Below are 18518 nucleotides of genomic sequence, written 5' to 3' on the forward strand. Positions count from 1 at the left end.
AGATGGAAAACTCATAGCATTGCAAACTGATGCAGAAACTGAGAAATGGAGCAAAACTGACCTTGACAGATCTGACCATCACAGCTTCTGATTGGATATATCTACTGTGACTCTACTACCTACCAAAGTTTGATTGACTGAAAAGATTTATCACCTGTCTTTCAGTCTGTGAAACTGAGGTGCATTCCAAACAAATTAACAATTGGTACAAAATGCCATTAGTACATTAAAAATAAAAAGAGCAAAAGACTCACCAAAAAACAAACAGAAAATACAGTTGATGCACATGAATGGCAATTTTAAAAAAAATATAACATTAGTCAATAAAAGGCCTAGCATATATAAGATTTTCACCGGGTATCTAAACTCATCAAAACTGGTGCCAAGTGAGCATCGTGGGTTCTACAGGAAGAGTGCTGCCTCTTCATCCCCTCATTAGATTGGTCTGGAGTGTAACATGCTAGACACCATATATCTAGTTTCATTTCCTCTCTGGAGCTAAATGAATGGTTTCTATGTTAGATGCACCTGTGATTAGAGCAGGATGGATTTATGCTGTTTAATTTGGCACATATCTGCGTGGATATTTGTTTATAGTACTGTTTTAAACACCTTGATAAGCATCAACCAACTTCTAATAAGCGTTATCTCCATTGCTGCTAAGCTGCAGTGTGGAATCGTGTATCATAGCAGAGGAGGGGTCTAATGCATCTCCTTTTTGGGCTCTGGGGTGGGATTTAAGAATAAGTGGGTTTGGTTAAAAGGCACCAAGCTGTGTTTGTGCAGTTGTAGCTTGCAAGGGAACTGGGTAAGCAAACTGTCCAACAATTTGCTCAGGCTAAACCAAGAAAGCAGAGAGCAGGAGAGACTGCAAAACCGAGGAAGAAGCACAATGAGTACCGCAGGCAAAGTAAGTAGAAAAATCAACGCTGAGTATTCACTGGTGCTCATGGTCCAGAATTAATATTGGATTGCACAAATGATTTTTAAACTAATTTCCTTTTCATTTTTTTTCCTGTAATTGTAAATTTGTTTCATGGGTATCAGTTGAGATTATATATACTGTATATAGTTTTTTAAAAAAATGATTCTAAAAGTCAGGGCTGAAAAGGATAAAACTCCAATGGAGTCATCACAAAACTTATAAAATTAAAAACACAAATAGCTGGAGAAGCAACATTCATGACCCTTGAGGTCATTTTCACCTCTAAAAGTATATGATTCTATGGGCCAGGAAGAGCCCACCGATTTGGGAAGGAACAAGTAAGTACTGTACAACAGTATCCAACAAAATGTGTTATGTTGAAGGCTGCTGCATTGAAAGCTCATTTTAAGCTAATGGAAACTTGAGAGCAAAAGGTTTTTTAAAAAGAAAAAAGAAAGCAAGCATAGTTCAAGTTAAAATACAAGTAGGGCAGCAATACCTAGCCATTGCTTATGTTTCCACCAATTATAGCTCGAAAGTTAAAATACATGCTTAACTCATTCTTGCTGGAAGCAATGGGACTTCAACAGTGCTTCACTTTTGCTGGATTGTTGCCACACTTTGGAGTTTTTAAGCTTCCCTCTTATATGAAAGCAGTACATACATTATGCCCCAAATACCTCTTATTTTCATGATCTTATAGGACTGGGATTGCTCTATGTATTTTAGAGGGTTAGCAGTCTTAATCTCTAGCAGCAAAACTCACAAGGAGTCTTGTGGCACCTTAGACTTCCAACGTTTATTCCGTCACAAGCTTTCCTGCTGTACAGTCCACTTCATCATTTTTTAATCTTCAAGGCACCTCAAAGCTCTTTGCCTATCTTCTTCCTCCTTCCACTGCAGCATAGGACACTGCTCTTTTGCAGAGTCAGGCCATTTGGTCCACCGAGCTCCACTGACCGGCCGTGGCTCTCCAGCATATCAGACAAGGCTCTCTCTCAGCCCCACCAGGAAACACTGGCAATTGAACCCAGGATCTTTTGCATGCCAAACAGATGTTCTACCACTAAGCCATGGACCTTCCCATTAACACATTGAGAAAAGTATTTCATTTTTTAAAAAAGATATGTATTAAACAATCCATGAAGGTGCAAATCTGATGGCTATGGGTTAAAACTTTCTGGAGATATTTCAGCTGGAACACATAGAATGCAGATATTAAGCTCACAATGAACACCACCTTTTATTTAAATCCTACCTATTCCCCAAGGAGCTAAGGGAGGTGTGTACGGTTTTCTTCCCGTTGTTCCCATTATTCTTCTCTGTAACCTGGAGGAAGTTTAGACTGAGAAAGTGAGAAGCCCAATGTTTCAGGACTCCCAATGGTGAGAGTTGATGTGGCTGGACTACAACTCACACAATGTTTGCTACCTTTGTGTCTAAGCCCTGTACTACAGACTCTTAAGCCAGGCCTCTAATATTTCAGTTCCGAGGCAGCTACTCTTTGCTCAAATAATTTAAAGCACAATATGCCTGTTTTATGAGAAACGGTTGAGTATTTTCCTGAATGCACTGCCAAGAAACACAATTTTCTTCAATAAATACACAGATAAGGCTTTCTTCTACATATATAAGCAGAACTTCACAATGTGGAAATAAACTAAAGTATAAGGAATGCACACACCACTGATTTTTAACAAGAATACTTAAGGATATTCAACATCTCAATTTGGATCATGGAAATGCTTCTGTACTTCCACAGACCTCTGTTATTCCTCTCATAAACTCAGTGGGTTGTATCTGACAGAAGTAATACTCAGAATAGACCTGTTGAATTAAGTGGATCTGCCAAGTTAGTCAAATGGTTCTCCTCAGACAGTTGGATACAATTCAATAAAAGGAGTATACAAAAAGTTGTATTTCTTCACACTCTATTATGAACAAATACCTATGGCACTTTTTATCATTTAATTCAACGAACCATTTAACTAGGAGACACTAGTAAGTGGTTTGTGGTATTCAGTAGTTCTGGATTCCCAAAGTTAATGCTGCCTACAATAACAGCAGACATGCTTTAAAAAAAAAAAGACTAATTTTGCCAAAGACAGCATGTCAGATAGATGATACATATTTAGTGGTGTGGGGATTGCTTCACTATTACAGAATGTCCTGCCAAGAAGCAGTTTTCTGCAAAAGAGATAAAGTAAATGAACTGATACTGGATGTTGTTTAGGCAGCTTTTACTGGTTGTATTTAAATGAGGTTACTAAAAACAACAACACACCACCACATTTATTGCATTTGCCAGATATGAAATTCCAGTGTAAAATATGTGCTGGCAAGAATATTCATCATCTCATTTGAAAATACCTCCCTTCTACATTCTATTCTGCGTTAATAGTATTGGCAGTGACACGTTCCAGGCTAAGAGTTGTTTTAGCATCACTTTTAAAAAAAAACCTCACAAAAAACACCAACAGAATTTATATCATACTTTTTTCTCCAAGGAGGTGGCATACACTGTAGTTCCTCCTCAATTTTTCCTCCTGTGAGATAGATTAGACTGAGAAGCAGTGACAGGCCCAAGTGAGGTTAATGGCCAAGTGGAGATTTGAACCCTGGTCTCTCAGGTCCTAACCCAACACTAACCACTACAAATTCTAACCACGACACCACACTGGCTCTCTCATAAGAGGTCCTATAATTCCTTCCCACAAGAAAAATACCAAAATCTGTCTTGTAAATCTGCATTAGTCTATTTGATTATTTAACTTCTTTAGCACTTAATAGATAAAAAAATTCTCTCATTGCAGTGTACAAAAAACTGAAGCAACATCAGACAAACAAAATATTACAAAAATACAGTTACATATAAAAATGTTGCATTAATTCATATATTTCAATATGAATTCATTTTCCTTCTGACACACCCTCTCTCTCAGCCTCTGGGTTCTCACCCAGAGCCCAAACAAACTCACAGCTCACCTGCAAATATCAGACAAGACCCTGGAAACAGAAGGCAACGTCACCCTCATCTCTCACTCTAGATTTGCTTTTTATGGGCAGGCCCAAGGTGGAAGGTAATTTCTCAGGCTGCCCACAGCTGTGCCCCATTCAGCTGCACTCTCCCCTCCCAATGACAGGTGCAGAAGGTTTGCTGAGTTTCCCAAAGGGGCCAAAGGATGAGGAAAGGGCCTCTCTCCACACACAGCTCTTACTTCTATGTGTATGGATCTCTAAATGTGCTATGTTGCATGACAGATTGAATAATTAAAGCACTCTTCCTAGATACGCATCTGGAAATAGTTAATCCACTCAGTTTTTGAAAGCTAGCCTTTGTATATGGCACTTTTCTTTAGGCTTGTCCAATAATTAATCTTGGAAGTTAATTTGGGGAAGATTTTGCCATTAACCAGTTATGGACCATTGCTAATTCTTGAAAATAAACTACTTTGCACAATAAAAATTGGCAGGATTTGCATCTGGAAACTGTTTTTTTCTCACACATTTCCTTCATCCCTCCCAACTTATGTTGTATATTGAATCAATTCGTTTCTTTCACGGAGAACTTGCAAATCTTACCCCAAATCTTAATTTTGTTCATTATTGTAACTTTTTCCTCCAGGTCTTTGAAGACTCAGCAGCAGCTGAATATTCTGATATTTTTATGGTTTTAATATTTTTGGTATATTATTCAGTGTCACCCATTGCTATAAGATTCCTTAGCAAATGGAATCTTATTTTTCAAGGGGAAAATTATGGGCAATTTTTCAAGGGAGTGAATGTTTGATTTCCCTGAAAAGTAGAACTGTTTACACAACTCCATCTAACTTCAGTCAATAGCTAAGGCTTACAAATGTTACCATCATATTCATAAAAATGTGCAGCTCCAATCTCAGCAGACCAAATGAAAATCCCAATACACAGGCAATGTTTCATAAATGTCATAATGAGCATGTCAATATAAAATATAAACTGGGCCAGCAGGCCAGAGGTTCTCCATACCTAAAAGGAAGAGATGCAGAGGTCATAGGATGAAGGGAAGGTAGGAGCAAGCTTCCAGCAGCCGCTCAGCTGTTATTCATTGTGGTTTCTCCATTCCTATGCTAGGCAAGGTTTGCCAACAGAGTGCCCATGAGTGCCTACTGGTACTTCCTATGGCACTTGCAAAAGGTCTCAATGAAAATATCCTCAAAAATCTACAATGCACAAGAGACTATTTGCTCTTCCTGCTCCTGTCTTCACTGGTTGGACCTTTCTGACGTTGAACATAGACTAGAAGACCTCAGAGGTCCATCTTCCAGCTATGATCTAAGGTGCCTCAAGTGTAACACACAATAACAAAAGTGATTTGATATCTTCTATCATCTTGACAGGTCATTAAATGCAAAGCAGCCGTTGCTTGGGAAGTTAAGAAACCTCTGAGCATTGAGCAAGTGGAAGTAGCTCCTCCGAAGGCTCATGAAGTTCGCATTAAGGTAAACAAGACATATCACGTTGATGATACATGGACTGAAGACTCATCCTTGCAATGTTGTTCTTTGTTTATTGAAAAACACAAGATATAGTCCAAAATGTTACGGCTACATAGCATTTATGAAATCAAATTCAGGAAGTCACAGTCTACATTAGAGATATAGAATTCTCTTAATAAAGAGCATATAACAAGACTTCACACATTTGATGATGTAATGGTGGTCTTTGATAGGCCACGAGTTTAACCAAGGTAAACAGACCCTTTATTTTGTATATACCTTTAAAGCACATTCAAAGCTCTTTTTTTCCCCTCAAAGAATTCTGGGCACCGTAGTTTGTTAAGGATTACTCAGAATTGTAACTCTGTGAGGGGTTAACAACAGTGTCCAGAACTGGAGGGGGGGGGAAATGTGTTCTGAATGTGTCTACAGCCTTAGACGTTCTGTCTTCCCTTGTTTGCCACTGTTTTAGCAAATATTATCATTCCAGCTCCTAAGAAGTACACCATACATATTAAATGGGTTTAGCAAAAAAATAAAATAATGCAAGCATGCAAGATTATCTAACTGTTGGTTTCATCATTTGCTGTAGGAGAATCTAGTTCCTTCAACCCTTCTGTGAACATTTTTTATTCAAGAGCCTTGAGCAGGGATGGTGAACCTGTGACCTTCCAGATATTGTTGGACTCCAATTCCCATCATCACTGACTATTGTCCATACTGACAGTGTCTGATGGGAGCTGGGAGTCCAACAACATTTGGAAGGTCACATGTTTTTCATCTCTGGGCTGCAAGATGTTGTTCCACAGGTAACAGCCAGGTGCTAAAAGAGTTATCATGAAATATGTTAATATCTAACGTCCAAACAGGAAAAGAACACAATGATTTCTCCTCTCCTGAAGCACAATTTTGTTTCTGTGCAGATTCTGGCCACAGGGATCTGTCGCTCAGATGACCATGTGATCAGCGGTGCCTTTGCTATGCCTTTTCCGATTGTTCTGGGCCATGAAGCAGCTGGTGTTGTAGAGAGTGTTGGAGAGGGAGTGACTTGTGTGAAACCAGGTATGAAGAGTGGGGGGTGAAGGGCTTTCACATGAGACCCTGAGGGCTACTTCTCACATGATAACACTTGTGGCCATCGGTGTCTCAGCTGAAGCAGTTGTTGCAAAATTAATACTCGCAAATCACAGTGTAAACGTTTTTGCCCTGTGCAAACAAATAGAAGGTTGTCTTTGCACTATGCAAATTGTCCAGTTTATGATGAATATGTGGGGTTGTTTTTTTAAAAAAAGTTTTAATACAGTTCTTTGATGACACTGCAGTCCTTCTTCCCAGTGTTGTGTTACTTAAGTGGCTGCTGAGTTGTGCTTTCCTACATTGTTATGGGGTCTCATGTAAAAGTTTTAACTATTTGTGTATTTTCCTCCACAGGAGACAAAGTAATCCCCCTCTTTGTTCCACAATGTGGAAAATGCACTTCTTGCCGAAGTACCAAAGGGAACCTCTGTTCTGAACATGAGTGAGCTTCAGTTGTTTTTCATTATTATTATTATTATTATTATTATTATTATTATTATTATTACACAGTTTTTCTGACATAATTTAATAGCTGTTGTTTAAATTAAAACAAAGGGAGAGAGGCAGGAACACAAGGCAGTGTTCCATCTCCTTATATTAATCAGAGCAGTTCATTTTTAAAAAGGAACTGCTTTTTTTTAAATTAATTGTGTTTATACCCCACCTTCCCTCCAAGGAGCCCAAGGTGGTGTACATGGTGTACTCCTTTCTCATGTGATCCCCACAACAACCCTGTGAGGTAGGTTAGGCTGAGAGGCAGGGTTTGTTCCAAGGTCACCCAGTGGGCTTTGTGGCTGAGTGGGAATTTGAACCCTGGTTTCTCCCAGGTTCTAGGCAAAACTCTAGCCACTACACCACACTGCCTCTCATCTAATTCATCTTCGGTTCACTCTGTAGTTCAGAGCTTTTTGACTCAATTCAGTGAACTTTGTTAAACTAAACTAGTTCATTCAAGGCACTGGTACTGATTCACTTTGTTCTTCACCTGCTTCCATTTGGCACTATAGCCAGTATTTGGCACTGCCTCTGATAGAAGCTTCCCTCCCGATACAATAACGATTTAGAGGAGGATTTTCCTCAAGGCTACTGCAGAGAAGGAAAGGGTTAACCCGAACTACAATAACTGTTATATATACACAACCAGGTGGTGCTATTTGCATTTTAAGATGCACATTAAGGTCACATCTATTTTTTCCCCCATTTCTGCCTGTCTCTTTTCAACAGCCTCAGTGAGGCTCGTGGATTAATGCTTGATGGCACCAGCAGGTTCACCTGCAAAGGGAAAAGCCTTCATAATTTCATCAGCACCAGCACCTTCACGGAATACACTGTGGTACACGAAAATGCAGTGGTGAAAATTGATGCTGCTGCTCCTTTGGAAAAAGTGTGTCTGATCGGCTGCGGGTTTTCCACCGGCTATGGTGCAGCAGTTCAAACAGCCAAGGTGAGTTCTACTAGAGCACAAGTATATCCTCTGCTTAGCTCAGTGCTTCTCAAAAGGAGTGGCATGCCACATTGGTGTGGCAGGAGAGGATGGCAAGGGCGGTGGGAAGATTCAAGGACAATCAAAGAAACATTTAAGCAGTATAGTATAGTATAGTATAGTATAGTATAGTATAGTATAGTATAGTATAGTATAGTATGCGGTAGCTAGACTGGTGACTGGGGCGGCCGCCAAGACCACATAACACCGGTCTTGAAAGACCTACATTGGCTCCCAGTACATTTCCGAGCACAATTCAAAGTGTTGGTGTTGACCTTTAAAGCCTTAAACGGCCTCGGCCCAGTATACCTGAAGGAGCATCCCCACCCTGATCGTTCTGCGTGGATGCTGAGGTCCAGCGCCGAGGGCCTTCTGGCGGTTCCCTCACTGCAAGAAGCAAAGCTACAGGGAACCAGGCAGAGGGCCTTCTTGGTAGTGGCACCCGCCCTGTGGAACGCCCTCCCATCAGATGTCAAAGAGATAAACAACTACCTGACATTTAGAAGACATCTGAAGGCAGCCCTGTTCAGGGAAGTTTTTAATGTGTGACATTTTAATGTGTTTTTAATCTTTGTTGGAAGCAGCCCAGAGTGGCTGGGGAGACCCAGCCAAATGGGTGGGGTACAAATAAATAAATAAATAAATAAAATAATAGTATAGTATCAAAATATTGGGGGGGGGTATACAAACAGAAACAGTATCCACACCTCTCTTCAAAGAGCATTGGCTGTTCTTCTACACAACATATTGTTCTCCACAACATATTGGTGTGAACAGGGATTTTCAACTCGGACAAATATGAATGATCAGACAGTGAACGGCTTCATTGTGTTGATGAGGAGACATGAGTTTGTTTGTCTCAAATTAGACCTAATATAAATGAAATTACCTAGCCAAAGCAAGCTCATACCTCTCATTGACTTTGTTTACATATTTTGTGTACATATGTAAGAGGCTCATTTAGAATTATAGCCTGGGAATGATTCATGTTCTTATGTAGCTGCATTGCTTTATACTTTCTGGATGTCCCATGATCATCTTATAAAGTAGTTGTGTTCTATGTTATAAGTCAAGCACTGCTAGAAGTTGTTTCTTTTTGTTTCCCAGTGCATTTCTTATCAATTTAAAAAAAATCGGTGTGGCATGAGAAAATTTTTATTCTGAAAGTGTGGCGCGGAGAAAAATGTTTGAGAACCACAGGCTTAGATGCAAATACAATTATTTGTGTTCTCATTGACAGATTGGTCTGCTCAGTTCTGCCATTTACCTACCATTTGCATATGAGTCAGGATGCATTTGTCTTGTCTCATCCCTTGTTCCCCTGTTCATTTCATCCTGAGATGAAAAATAATGTAAAGTAGCTGAGCATCATTAGCATTCCATACAATGTGTCCTTTGTTGTCCCATCTCAGCACAGCAGTGTCTTGCCTAATTAGCTGTCACAGCAAAGAGACAGAGCACATGCTGCTGTCACCATAGGTATGTCATGCTGTCCCCTTGGACCATTATCTCCAACAGTCTTGAGAAGCTGTTTTGTACTGAGCCAAAACAGGTGTTCTACAATCAAGGTATAGAACCCTCTGATGTGTTCTAGGTATTGTGTAAACCTGGATTTCAGGAACCAAAGTCTGCGAATTACCATTTCAAGGGATAGATCGCCCAGAGACTAATCCAGAATACATAACACACAAAGGATAGCTCCATATTTTACACTTTTTGTACCACATATCAGAAGGACCATATTTCAGAGGGTACAGCTCCTTAAATGCTCCTTATTTCTGAAATTCTAAGCTGGTCCCTACTGGAAGGGACCAAAAAGCCAGGTGAATTAGCAGAGCAGGATGGAAATAGCTCCCTGTCCACCTATTGCCCAAACCCTGTTTTGAGAAGTTAAAATACTACATATTTTTTCCACACCAGTAAAATTGTCTTCTGAACAAAAGTTGGGAAAGTATGCTGCACTGAGATATACTAGGACTACCGAGCTCTGCAACCATTTTTTGGATCTTATGGTTTCCTAGGTGGAGCCTGGTTCAACCTGTGCTGTTTTTGGTCTGGGAGGAGTTGGTCTCTCAGCCGTCATGGGCTGCAAAGCAGCTGGAGCGTCCCGAATCATTGGGGTCGACATCAATAAGGACAAATTTCCCAAGGCTAAAGAGATGGGAGCCACAGAGTGCGTCAACCCTCTGGATTTCAAGAAGCCCATCAATGAAGTGCTGTTTGACTTGACTGATGGTGAAGGTGTAGACTACTCGTTTGAGGTGATTGGGCGCACAGACACCATGGTATGTGACTTCAGAAACTGGACTGCCAAATAGTGCCAATAAGGCAGAATTAAAATTGCCAACCTGGGGATAGATCAGTACTTCAACCCTATTGGGGAATGCATATCTTCAGCCAGGCACTGGGTGTTGTGAACTCTAGTCATTTTCAGCTTTATTCCATATGCCCCACTCCTGTGCATGTTTCAATCCCTCTATTCAAGTTAAACATTTCTTCTCTGTTTAGTGGATGTGATGTAGCATTTAGCATCTAACCATTAAGAGAGTCCGATTCATAGTGGGAAGAGCCAGGTTAGTTAGTTAACTGTTCATTTATTTAAATGCACTTTTATGCACTGTCCAAAAAAGTGTACAGATAATAAAAAAATTATCATAAAACAAATAAAAAGTTACAAAAAAATTCAGAGACCCAGCATCCATTTATGCAGTAGTATAAACAGTCAGGAGTATTGATTGAGAAAGTCCTGGGTGGACAAATATGTGGCAAAATATAAAGCTGGTTGTGGTGCATGACTGATGTCTGAGGGTAGGCTGTGCCACATGAAAAGGGATGGAGGGATGGAGAAGAAATTTGATTCAGTATGCATCTAAAGCCGAATGTCTCAGATCTGCATTTTCCTAAACATTATGCAAACAAAAACACGGCTCTCCTTCAAATTTGCACTTCTCTGAATTTTGCAGTGCAGTTTTCCAACCAATGTTTAGAAAAATGTATTAGGGAAACGTGTGCATAAAAATGAAGAGATTGGGAAAATAACATATAAATATGCATTATATTAGGGGAAATAGCTTGCAAAAATTGATCAAAACTGTATATAAACCTGTTTTTATTAGGAGAAATTAGCAGCAAAATGCCAGTGGATTTGCATGAGGATTTTAAAAATGAAATAAACCATAAATTGCTGCAAAATGTAGAAGAGTGTGGAAAAAATGAGAAACTGGCAGATACTTCCATACCAAGATATTACTGTAAATTCCCTCTTCCAGGTGATTCAAATCCCTAGTCTGGCATTACACTTACAGTTGCCTACCACATCTCTCTCTCTCTCTCTTTCTCTCTGAGCTGAGCTGAGAACAGTATTGCAAAATTCTGGGAGACACAACATCCAAAGGACAATTACGTTATGATTCACATGGTAGTCTTGGAGATGCAGATCAGGTCAAAATACATCAGAATTCTTAGTCATCAAATATTCCCTATCTACAAGATTCAAAGAGTACATTTTTCAAGGGAAAGAGAAGAAAAACAATAATGAAAGCTTTAAAATTCAGATGCTTTGGGATTTTTAACCATTGTCCCATTTTACTATTTAGGCCAGGAAAGAGCTTTTATTTTGTCATCACCACATTTTGTAAGTGAAACAAATAATGAAATGCCATGTCTTTGTGTTTTACCTCAGACGGCTGCCCTGGCATCGTGCCACAACAACTATGGGACCAGTGTAATTGTGGGAGTGCCTCCTTCCACCTCTACAATTGCTGTTGACCCGATGTTGCTTTTCACAGGACGTACCTGGAAAGGATCTGTTTTTGGAGGTATGATTGTGGGCTCCCCCTCAAAAAAAAGCATATTAATTCCATGTATGCAGGTTAAAATTTTGGATAGTTTCATGTCCACAAATAAGGGATAATTTTGGACATGGTGGTGAGTTTCTGAGTGTGCTTTGGGATATTTAATGCAGAAATGTACAAACTGTACCTCCAAACCCAGGAACAGCACACAACTGAATCCTGTTGTCAGCTGCCAATGACAAGAGTTCCATCGGCATACTTACTTGATAGCTCCCCATTTCTCAGTACTAATTCAAGCTCCTCTGGGAGGTTCTTAGAGTTGGGGAGGAGGGTGGAGTGAGAAACAGTGAACTGCTGGATCCAGGAACACAGGCTGTCCAGTTCAGTGGGAGCCTGAACGGTTGCAGGGGAAGCAGTCTTAAGTCCAAGCCAAGCAGAGAGCATTCAGCACTTTGGACAGCTCCAAGATAGCTGCAAGAGAAGTTGTCCCTGCAGTGAGCTAGAGTCAGATGAAGCCTCATGACCAAAGCTGGACTGTAGTGGGCTCCACTTCCCGGGAGGAGCTGGCCAGCTAGTTATTTTGTATTATTTGGCTTATTCAAGACTGGTGAGACAGAGGTAAAACAAGGAACTTATCCTGAGTCAGAGGATGCCGACAGGCAGTAGTGGGATGGAGGCTCTTAGTCTTACCTGATGTCTGGCAGGTGAGTCATTGCTTCTTACCAAGAAGGGGAAGTGGCAATGAGGTCAACATGGTTTAAATGCACTAGTGTATCCAAACCAATGCACTTACCAGTGCCTTTGCACTGCTCTGCCTTCTCTTCTGGTTTGCCCTTTCCCCTCCTGGTAAGCAGCAGCAATGCACCTACCAAGAGATTGGGTAAATGTATCTGTGCCACAATGCCATCTGCTACTGGCAGCATGGCTGCGGCCGCAACAGTCCTGGATAAGGGCTCTAGTGGCTCTTTCTCAAGGAAGCAGGAGTCCTTTGCAGTAAAACTTCAGGGAAATAGTTTCACAGTTTGTATTGCTCTTATTTCCATGTTGCATTTTGCCTGATATTTCCCTTTTTGCTGGTTTTCAGGGTGGAAGAGCAAAGACTCTGTCCCCAGACTGGTTTCTGATTTCCTGGGGAAGAAATTCATCTTGGATCCATTAATAACCCATACACTACCATTTGAAAAAATCAATGAAGGATTTGAATTGCTCCGGGCAGGAAAGAGGTGATTCTTTTTTCTTCTTTCTTAGCTGTACTTTTAAATACCTTCTCCTTGACTATGGGGTACAGTTTGTGGGGAAACCTGCAGATTTCCATTCAGGCAAGACTAACTGGGCGAATGGAAGCCTCCATGTCAGTTGCTGCCTCCACACAGGTGATGGGTTTGGGATGATGTCTGTAATTTCCGTAGCAGAACATCCAATTTGCATGTGTAGGTTCAGTTTACAATCTTTCACAAAAGGATCAGGTGGCATAGCAGGAAAAAGCAAGAAATACAGGCAAACCACCACCCCCATTTACCTGGGGGTTGTGTTCTGAGACACCGTGCAAATCAGTGAAATTGCATATATTTGAAACACCATTGGAAAAGCCTGCAAACATTCCGTTTCTGACATTTTTGTGATGTTTTTGTGTAACTTCTGGGTTTGGCGCAATGCACATGTGCACAGTTGCACACATATTGAATGGGGGGTTGCCTGTATTGATATTGCTTACTTGACGAAATGGCTTCTAAGGGGTTTACAAACCAAGTATAGAATATCTCTTTACACCTAATTAAAATGCATAATGAAATAAATGCATTAAAATGGTTTATCAATTAAGCAGCACTGAAATTATTAGATCCGGAGCTTCAGGTCTGGAGATCAGGAGAATGTTTGTCTAAAGAGATGCATCTTCACGAGGCAGCAAAATGCCAGTACCTATGGGGTGTCTCATATTTTAGCAGGCAGAGCATTCAACAACACTGGTTCTACCAGTGAAGAAGCCTGCCTCTGTGTTACAACAAGATGATTATCATCAGGTCATGGCCAAACTAACCAGGTTCCGATGGATGGACAAACAGTCTCACCTGTGACAAGGCAGCTGCTTCTGCTTATGTGACACCTGGAAGTTCTGCTGTCATTGTTGTCACTACCACCTATCTGCTCCTGTGGCCACCTGCTATGCCACTGCCCTGTGCCCCATTGCATCCACTGCTGGCAAGAAGCACTGTCACCGCTGGTGCCAATTTCAGGCAAGATCTCACCCAAAATGGGCGCTGTCTTGCCTCAAATCGGTTCTGCTTCTCTGCCACTGGTGGAGGTGGTGGGGCAGGAGGGGAACTCATGGGTATGCTGCTTGGGGGGCTTTTGCTGCCTGAGGCAGTGGCCTCACACTACCTAATGGCTGGGCCCTTTCTGATTGCATGTGGACCACTACCATGTGCACAAGACAAACATCCTTGACTCTTCTCTCTCCCATGAGAAGAGTCCTGTTGGATCAGGTCAAAGGCTCATCAGCAGATTGTTCTCATAGTGACCAACCAGATGTATATGGGAAACCATATTGGCAAAACCTATTGGAGTTTCACAACTTTCTGACTAGTTGCAGGACCTTAGCCAGACCTAGCAGAGTACACGCAGAATCCACGGAAGCAATTGGCGACTTGGCTGCAGACAGAATAGACGAAGCAGGAACCAGGAACTTGTGGTTAGGTGTTTATTATATACAGTGGACTATTTACAGGAACAGAACACGGATCTTATGCTAGCTCTCTCTGACACAACTCACAACTCCTACACTGACACAGAACTCTGAACTCAACCACTGAACACACGTATTCCAGTTAGTAGGCCATTAATTATCACTCCCTTGAGAGAGCTTGACCAATCAGGGAGCCTCTGTTATCAGCAGGCAGACTTACTCCTTCAGATTGCCTTCTGGCTGTCTGCCAAACCTTAATTCACTCTGTGTGAGTAGCTGCACGTACACAGTTTCCCAACAGTAAGCAGTATTTGAAGGCATACGGCCACCAGCAGTGGAGGCAGAACATAGACATCATAGCTAGTAGTCACTGATATCCTGCAAAGGCAGGTTGGAAAAGTACAGGAGACAGTAAGATTCTAGCAGCTCTCTTTGAGTACCTGGGAAACAAGGCTTGTCAGAATCATATATATATATTGTTTTTTATGTTTCAGCATCCGCACTGTCTTGACATTTTAATATCTTGCGGTGAGAAGAAGGATGACAGAGTGAACAATAGAGGAAGCTACTACTCCCAATGTCTATAATCAATATGAGTGCTAAGTTTGTTTATATTTTCATTTTCTTCTCTTCTCATGTTTGCTTAATGGACCAAATCTGAAGAGGTTTGCTTTCTCTCTAGCTAAGGAGTTGAAAACATGTACATGCTTGAGAGCTTAGTTGACCAGGTGATGGCCAAAGGTAATCTAATACCTTCTTTTGGTAAGGTATTTTCTGCACAGTAGCCTCTCTGTGCTTCCAAATAAATGAAAACTACTGCAAACACAGTTCTCAAGTTATCAGGTGTTAAGGAGCTTGACATAATATTGAGTTTCTTATTGTTTCCCAAAAAAAAACATAATTATGACTTTCATTTCCAGCCAGAGAATGACATGTTATATTGGACTAACATATTAAAAATACATCATTTTATCCATTTGGCATTTGAGTAAGATTTCATGTAAACTCTCTTTCTGATCTAGAAATGGCTTATAGATGAAGAACTCAGATGCATGTGTAGAATTTCTCCATGTACAAAAGCTTTCCTTTGAGCACTATTTGTGCATGCAAATGGATGCATGTGCAATTTAGTTCTCCATTGATAATATGCATTTTACATGAATGGGACCTCACCCGAAGAGCTCAATGTATGTATCTGAGTACTCGGAATGGCCATCTGGATCAGAGCAATTGTTGCATCTATTTCTATTTCTTTCATCACTCAGAGCTGTATACAAAGTGCCTTAATTTAGCAGTATCTATATTAATTATACAAATTGTTTCAAGGGTGCAGTAAAGTCTAGCTAAAGTTTTTTAATTGCCAGTAAAAAAAAGTGCTACTATAAATCACATTACAATAGATTATACTTACGGTAAAATAACTATATTTCTGTTTCCAAAGGCAAAGCCGGTACTAGTTAATCTTTTAAGTGACTTGTTATATATACAGAGAGATGGGTTAGGCACCAGATTAAGTCATGGGACACACAGGTTCTCATAATGGGAGGAATTCAACCTTGTGCTATTATGATTGTTCTGACAGTGGAAGCACTTGTGGTGTAGTGGTTAAGAGCGGTAGATTTGTAATCTGAGGAACCGGGTTCGCGTCTCCGCTCCTCCACATGCAGCTGCTGGGTGACCTTGGGCTAGTCACACTTCTTTGAAGTCTCTCAGCCTCACTCACCTCACAGAGTGTTTGTTGTGGGGGAGGAAGGGAAAGGAGAATGTTAGCCGCTTTGAGACTTCTTCAGGTAGTGATAAAGCGGGATATCAAATCCAAACTCCACTCCTCCACTTCTTGCTTGCCAGATGGAATAACCTCCCTCTCCCCCGCCCCCGCACTTTTCTAGGGGTTTATCCTGATGCTCCAGAGTGAATTTTGAGAAGGTGCAGAGGGCGCAGGGGAGGGTAAATTGCTAGCAGATCCCCTTGTCCTGGTTTCCGTTAGCATGTTCATTTAGTTGAATCCAGACCAAAGTTCTTGCTAATTCCCATCTCAGCATGTGATAAAGTCTACGAAAGAAAGATGTGGCCTAATAGCAGGTTATCATTTCTGAAACTTTTGTTGCTATCAGCTGTAAGGACTTTGCTTCCAGTATATTGAAACGGGACCTCCTTATGCATTGGCTTAGCTGCTGAGAACTTATGGAATATTTATGAAAATGTTGGGCGGCCACGTCCCCAGTCTCCCCTGCCATCTGTATGTTGACCCTAAGTTTGCCAAGAGATGAGCTAAGATTATAGTAGCAGTTTGTATTAGAACCCATGCACTTAGGTGTAGCCTGATTTTACCTTATTGTTTTCCTTTCTACCATTGTCTCTGCTCTTTGATGTGTCTTTTTCCCCCCCTTGGCATGTATATGTAATCAATAAAACAACTTTCCTGTATTCATCTGGCGTGAATCTGTGAGTTCTGCAATCCAGCTATTTGGCAACCTTTATAACCTGAAAGGAGTAGATAAAAGGGAGCAACCTGCAGCCCTCCAAATGTTGCTGGACTACAACTTCCATCACTCCCTGGTCATTGGCTAGGGCTGAGGGGCTGGATTCCAATATCTGGGGGGACACAGGTTAACTCCTTTCACTTGCCTGAAGTTTTTTCCATGGTAGCTTGACCAGAAATCATGTTGGGGGGAGCATGTACACCAACAGTACTGTCAGCTCTCCAAAAGTAGATCCAATACAAAGAATGTTGGATCCAATGGAGACATCTGTGTTCAGCTTCTTACTCAACCATGAAGCTCAATGGGGTGGGCATGGGGTGGCCCTCTCATCTACCGTATTTTTCGCTCCATAAGATGCACTTTTTACCTCCTAAAAAGTAAGGGGAAATGTCTGTGCGTCTTATGGAGCGAATGCGTGGTCCCTGGAGCCAAATTGCCCAGGGGCAAAAGGAAGATCGTGCTTTTTTTTTTTTTTAGAAAGAGGGAAGGGGGTGTTGAAACAAAGCGGCTGAGCAGCTGATCAGCAAGTGATTGGGAGGGGAGATAAGGGACTCTAGCAATAAAGGAGGCTGCCTGGGATCGGGGAGGTAAAGACAATGAACTTGCGAGGAGAGGAGACAGGAAGATTAAAGCAATGAGGAGAGAAATTAGAAGAAAAGGACGAGCTAAGGAAAAGACACTAAGACAAACAAGATGGAAGGGGGTGTTGAAACAAAGCCGCTGAGCAGCTGATCGGCAAGGGATCGGGAGGAACATAAGGGACTCTAGAGATAAAGGAGGCAGCCTGGGAGCGGGGAGGTAAAAGCACATGGATCCTCAGGATTTTTGCACTGGGTCACCCCAAATTCACCATCAGATCACATAGCATGTTCATGGCTACAGCCTGCACCAAAAAAAATCACACATCCACTGCTTCATTCAGAATTTTTTTCTTGTTTTCCTCCTCTGAAAGGTGCGTCTTATGGTCAGGTGCGTCTTATGGAGCGAAAAATACAGTATCTATCATCTATCTATCTAATCATCTCACAGAGTCAAAATACATGCTACATTATTTGTGGTTTTACTACACTGTGCCTACTTTGAAGGCAAAGCAGCTGCAGGGCAACCTCCAATCCAGAACATGTTCCTAATCCAGTTTGGGACCCCACAACAGTTTTCTGCTGAAAATCATTCTCCTCCCAGATAGTTAGCTCTGATATTTACTGTACTTCCAGCAGAAACTCTGGAGGCAAATGGTTGTGGCTGAGTTGGTCAGCAGGGAGTTGTGGACTGAACCTTTCAAAATACCTCTTAAGATACTGTAACTGTCGTGCCCCCGCTGGAGGAATCCTCTTTGAAGGTGGATCTGCTGCTCCCCAAAGCAGATGCTACAGGGGAGCAGGTTATGCCAATGAACAGGGAGATGGAGCAGGAGGATCTGGGACCTTCGGAGGTGACTGCATCCCCAACCCCCTCCACAAGATACAGGGGTCCCAGGGACAGTATCAGAGGTAGAGGATGAGCTGCCACTGAGTCCAAGGAAGCTGTAGCATCTAAAGGTCAGCTGTAAGACAATGGAGTGCCTGCCTGAAGAACAAGGGCTCACCAGGAGTAAGTGG

The 18518-nt window shown here is 41.5% G+C and overlaps 2 protein-coding genes across 4 annotated transcripts in view; one reads left to right on the top strand and one right to left on the bottom strand.

Moving 5' to 3' along the window:
- Positions 1-18518, bottom strand: part of LOC310742342 (uncharacterized protein C4orf17) — a 164106-nt gene that overhangs the window by 34835 nt on the left and 110753 nt on the right. The gene's annotated exons all lie outside the window — the stretch shown is intronic.
- Positions 751-16864, top strand: LOC310742322 (alcohol dehydrogenase 1A). The gene is made up of 9 exons (XM_083571624.1): positions 751-910; positions 5302-5403; positions 6324-6462; positions 6832-6919; positions 7702-7921; positions 9982-10245; positions 11643-11778; positions 12839-12977; positions 14932-16864. Exons 1-9 carry the CDS (start codon positions 893-895, stop codon positions 14954-14956), a joined length of 1131 nt encoding a protein of 376 aa, XP_083427750.1. The 5' UTR covers positions 751-892; the 3' UTR covers positions 14957-16864.

Source organism: Podarcis filfolensis (assembly GCF_964270895.1).
Source record: "Podarcis filfolensis genome assembly, chromosome: 9".
NCBI classification, from domain to species: Eukaryota; Metazoa; Chordata; class Lepidosauria; order Squamata; family Lacertidae; genus Podarcis; species Podarcis filfolensis.

What these genes read in the sequence shown, in the direction of transcription:
- LOC310742322 (XM_083571624.1), top strand. An exon ending in CAGCAGTTCAAACAGCCAAG is followed by an intron (nt 7,922 to 9,981) that starts GTGAGTTCTACT and finishes ATGGTTTCCTAG; the next exon opens with GTGGAGCCTGGTTCAACCTG. An exon ending in GAAAGGATCTGTTTTTGGAG is followed by an intron (nt 11,779 to 12,838) that starts GTATGATTGTGG and finishes GCTGGTTTTCAG; the next exon opens with GGTGGAAGAGCAAAGACTCT.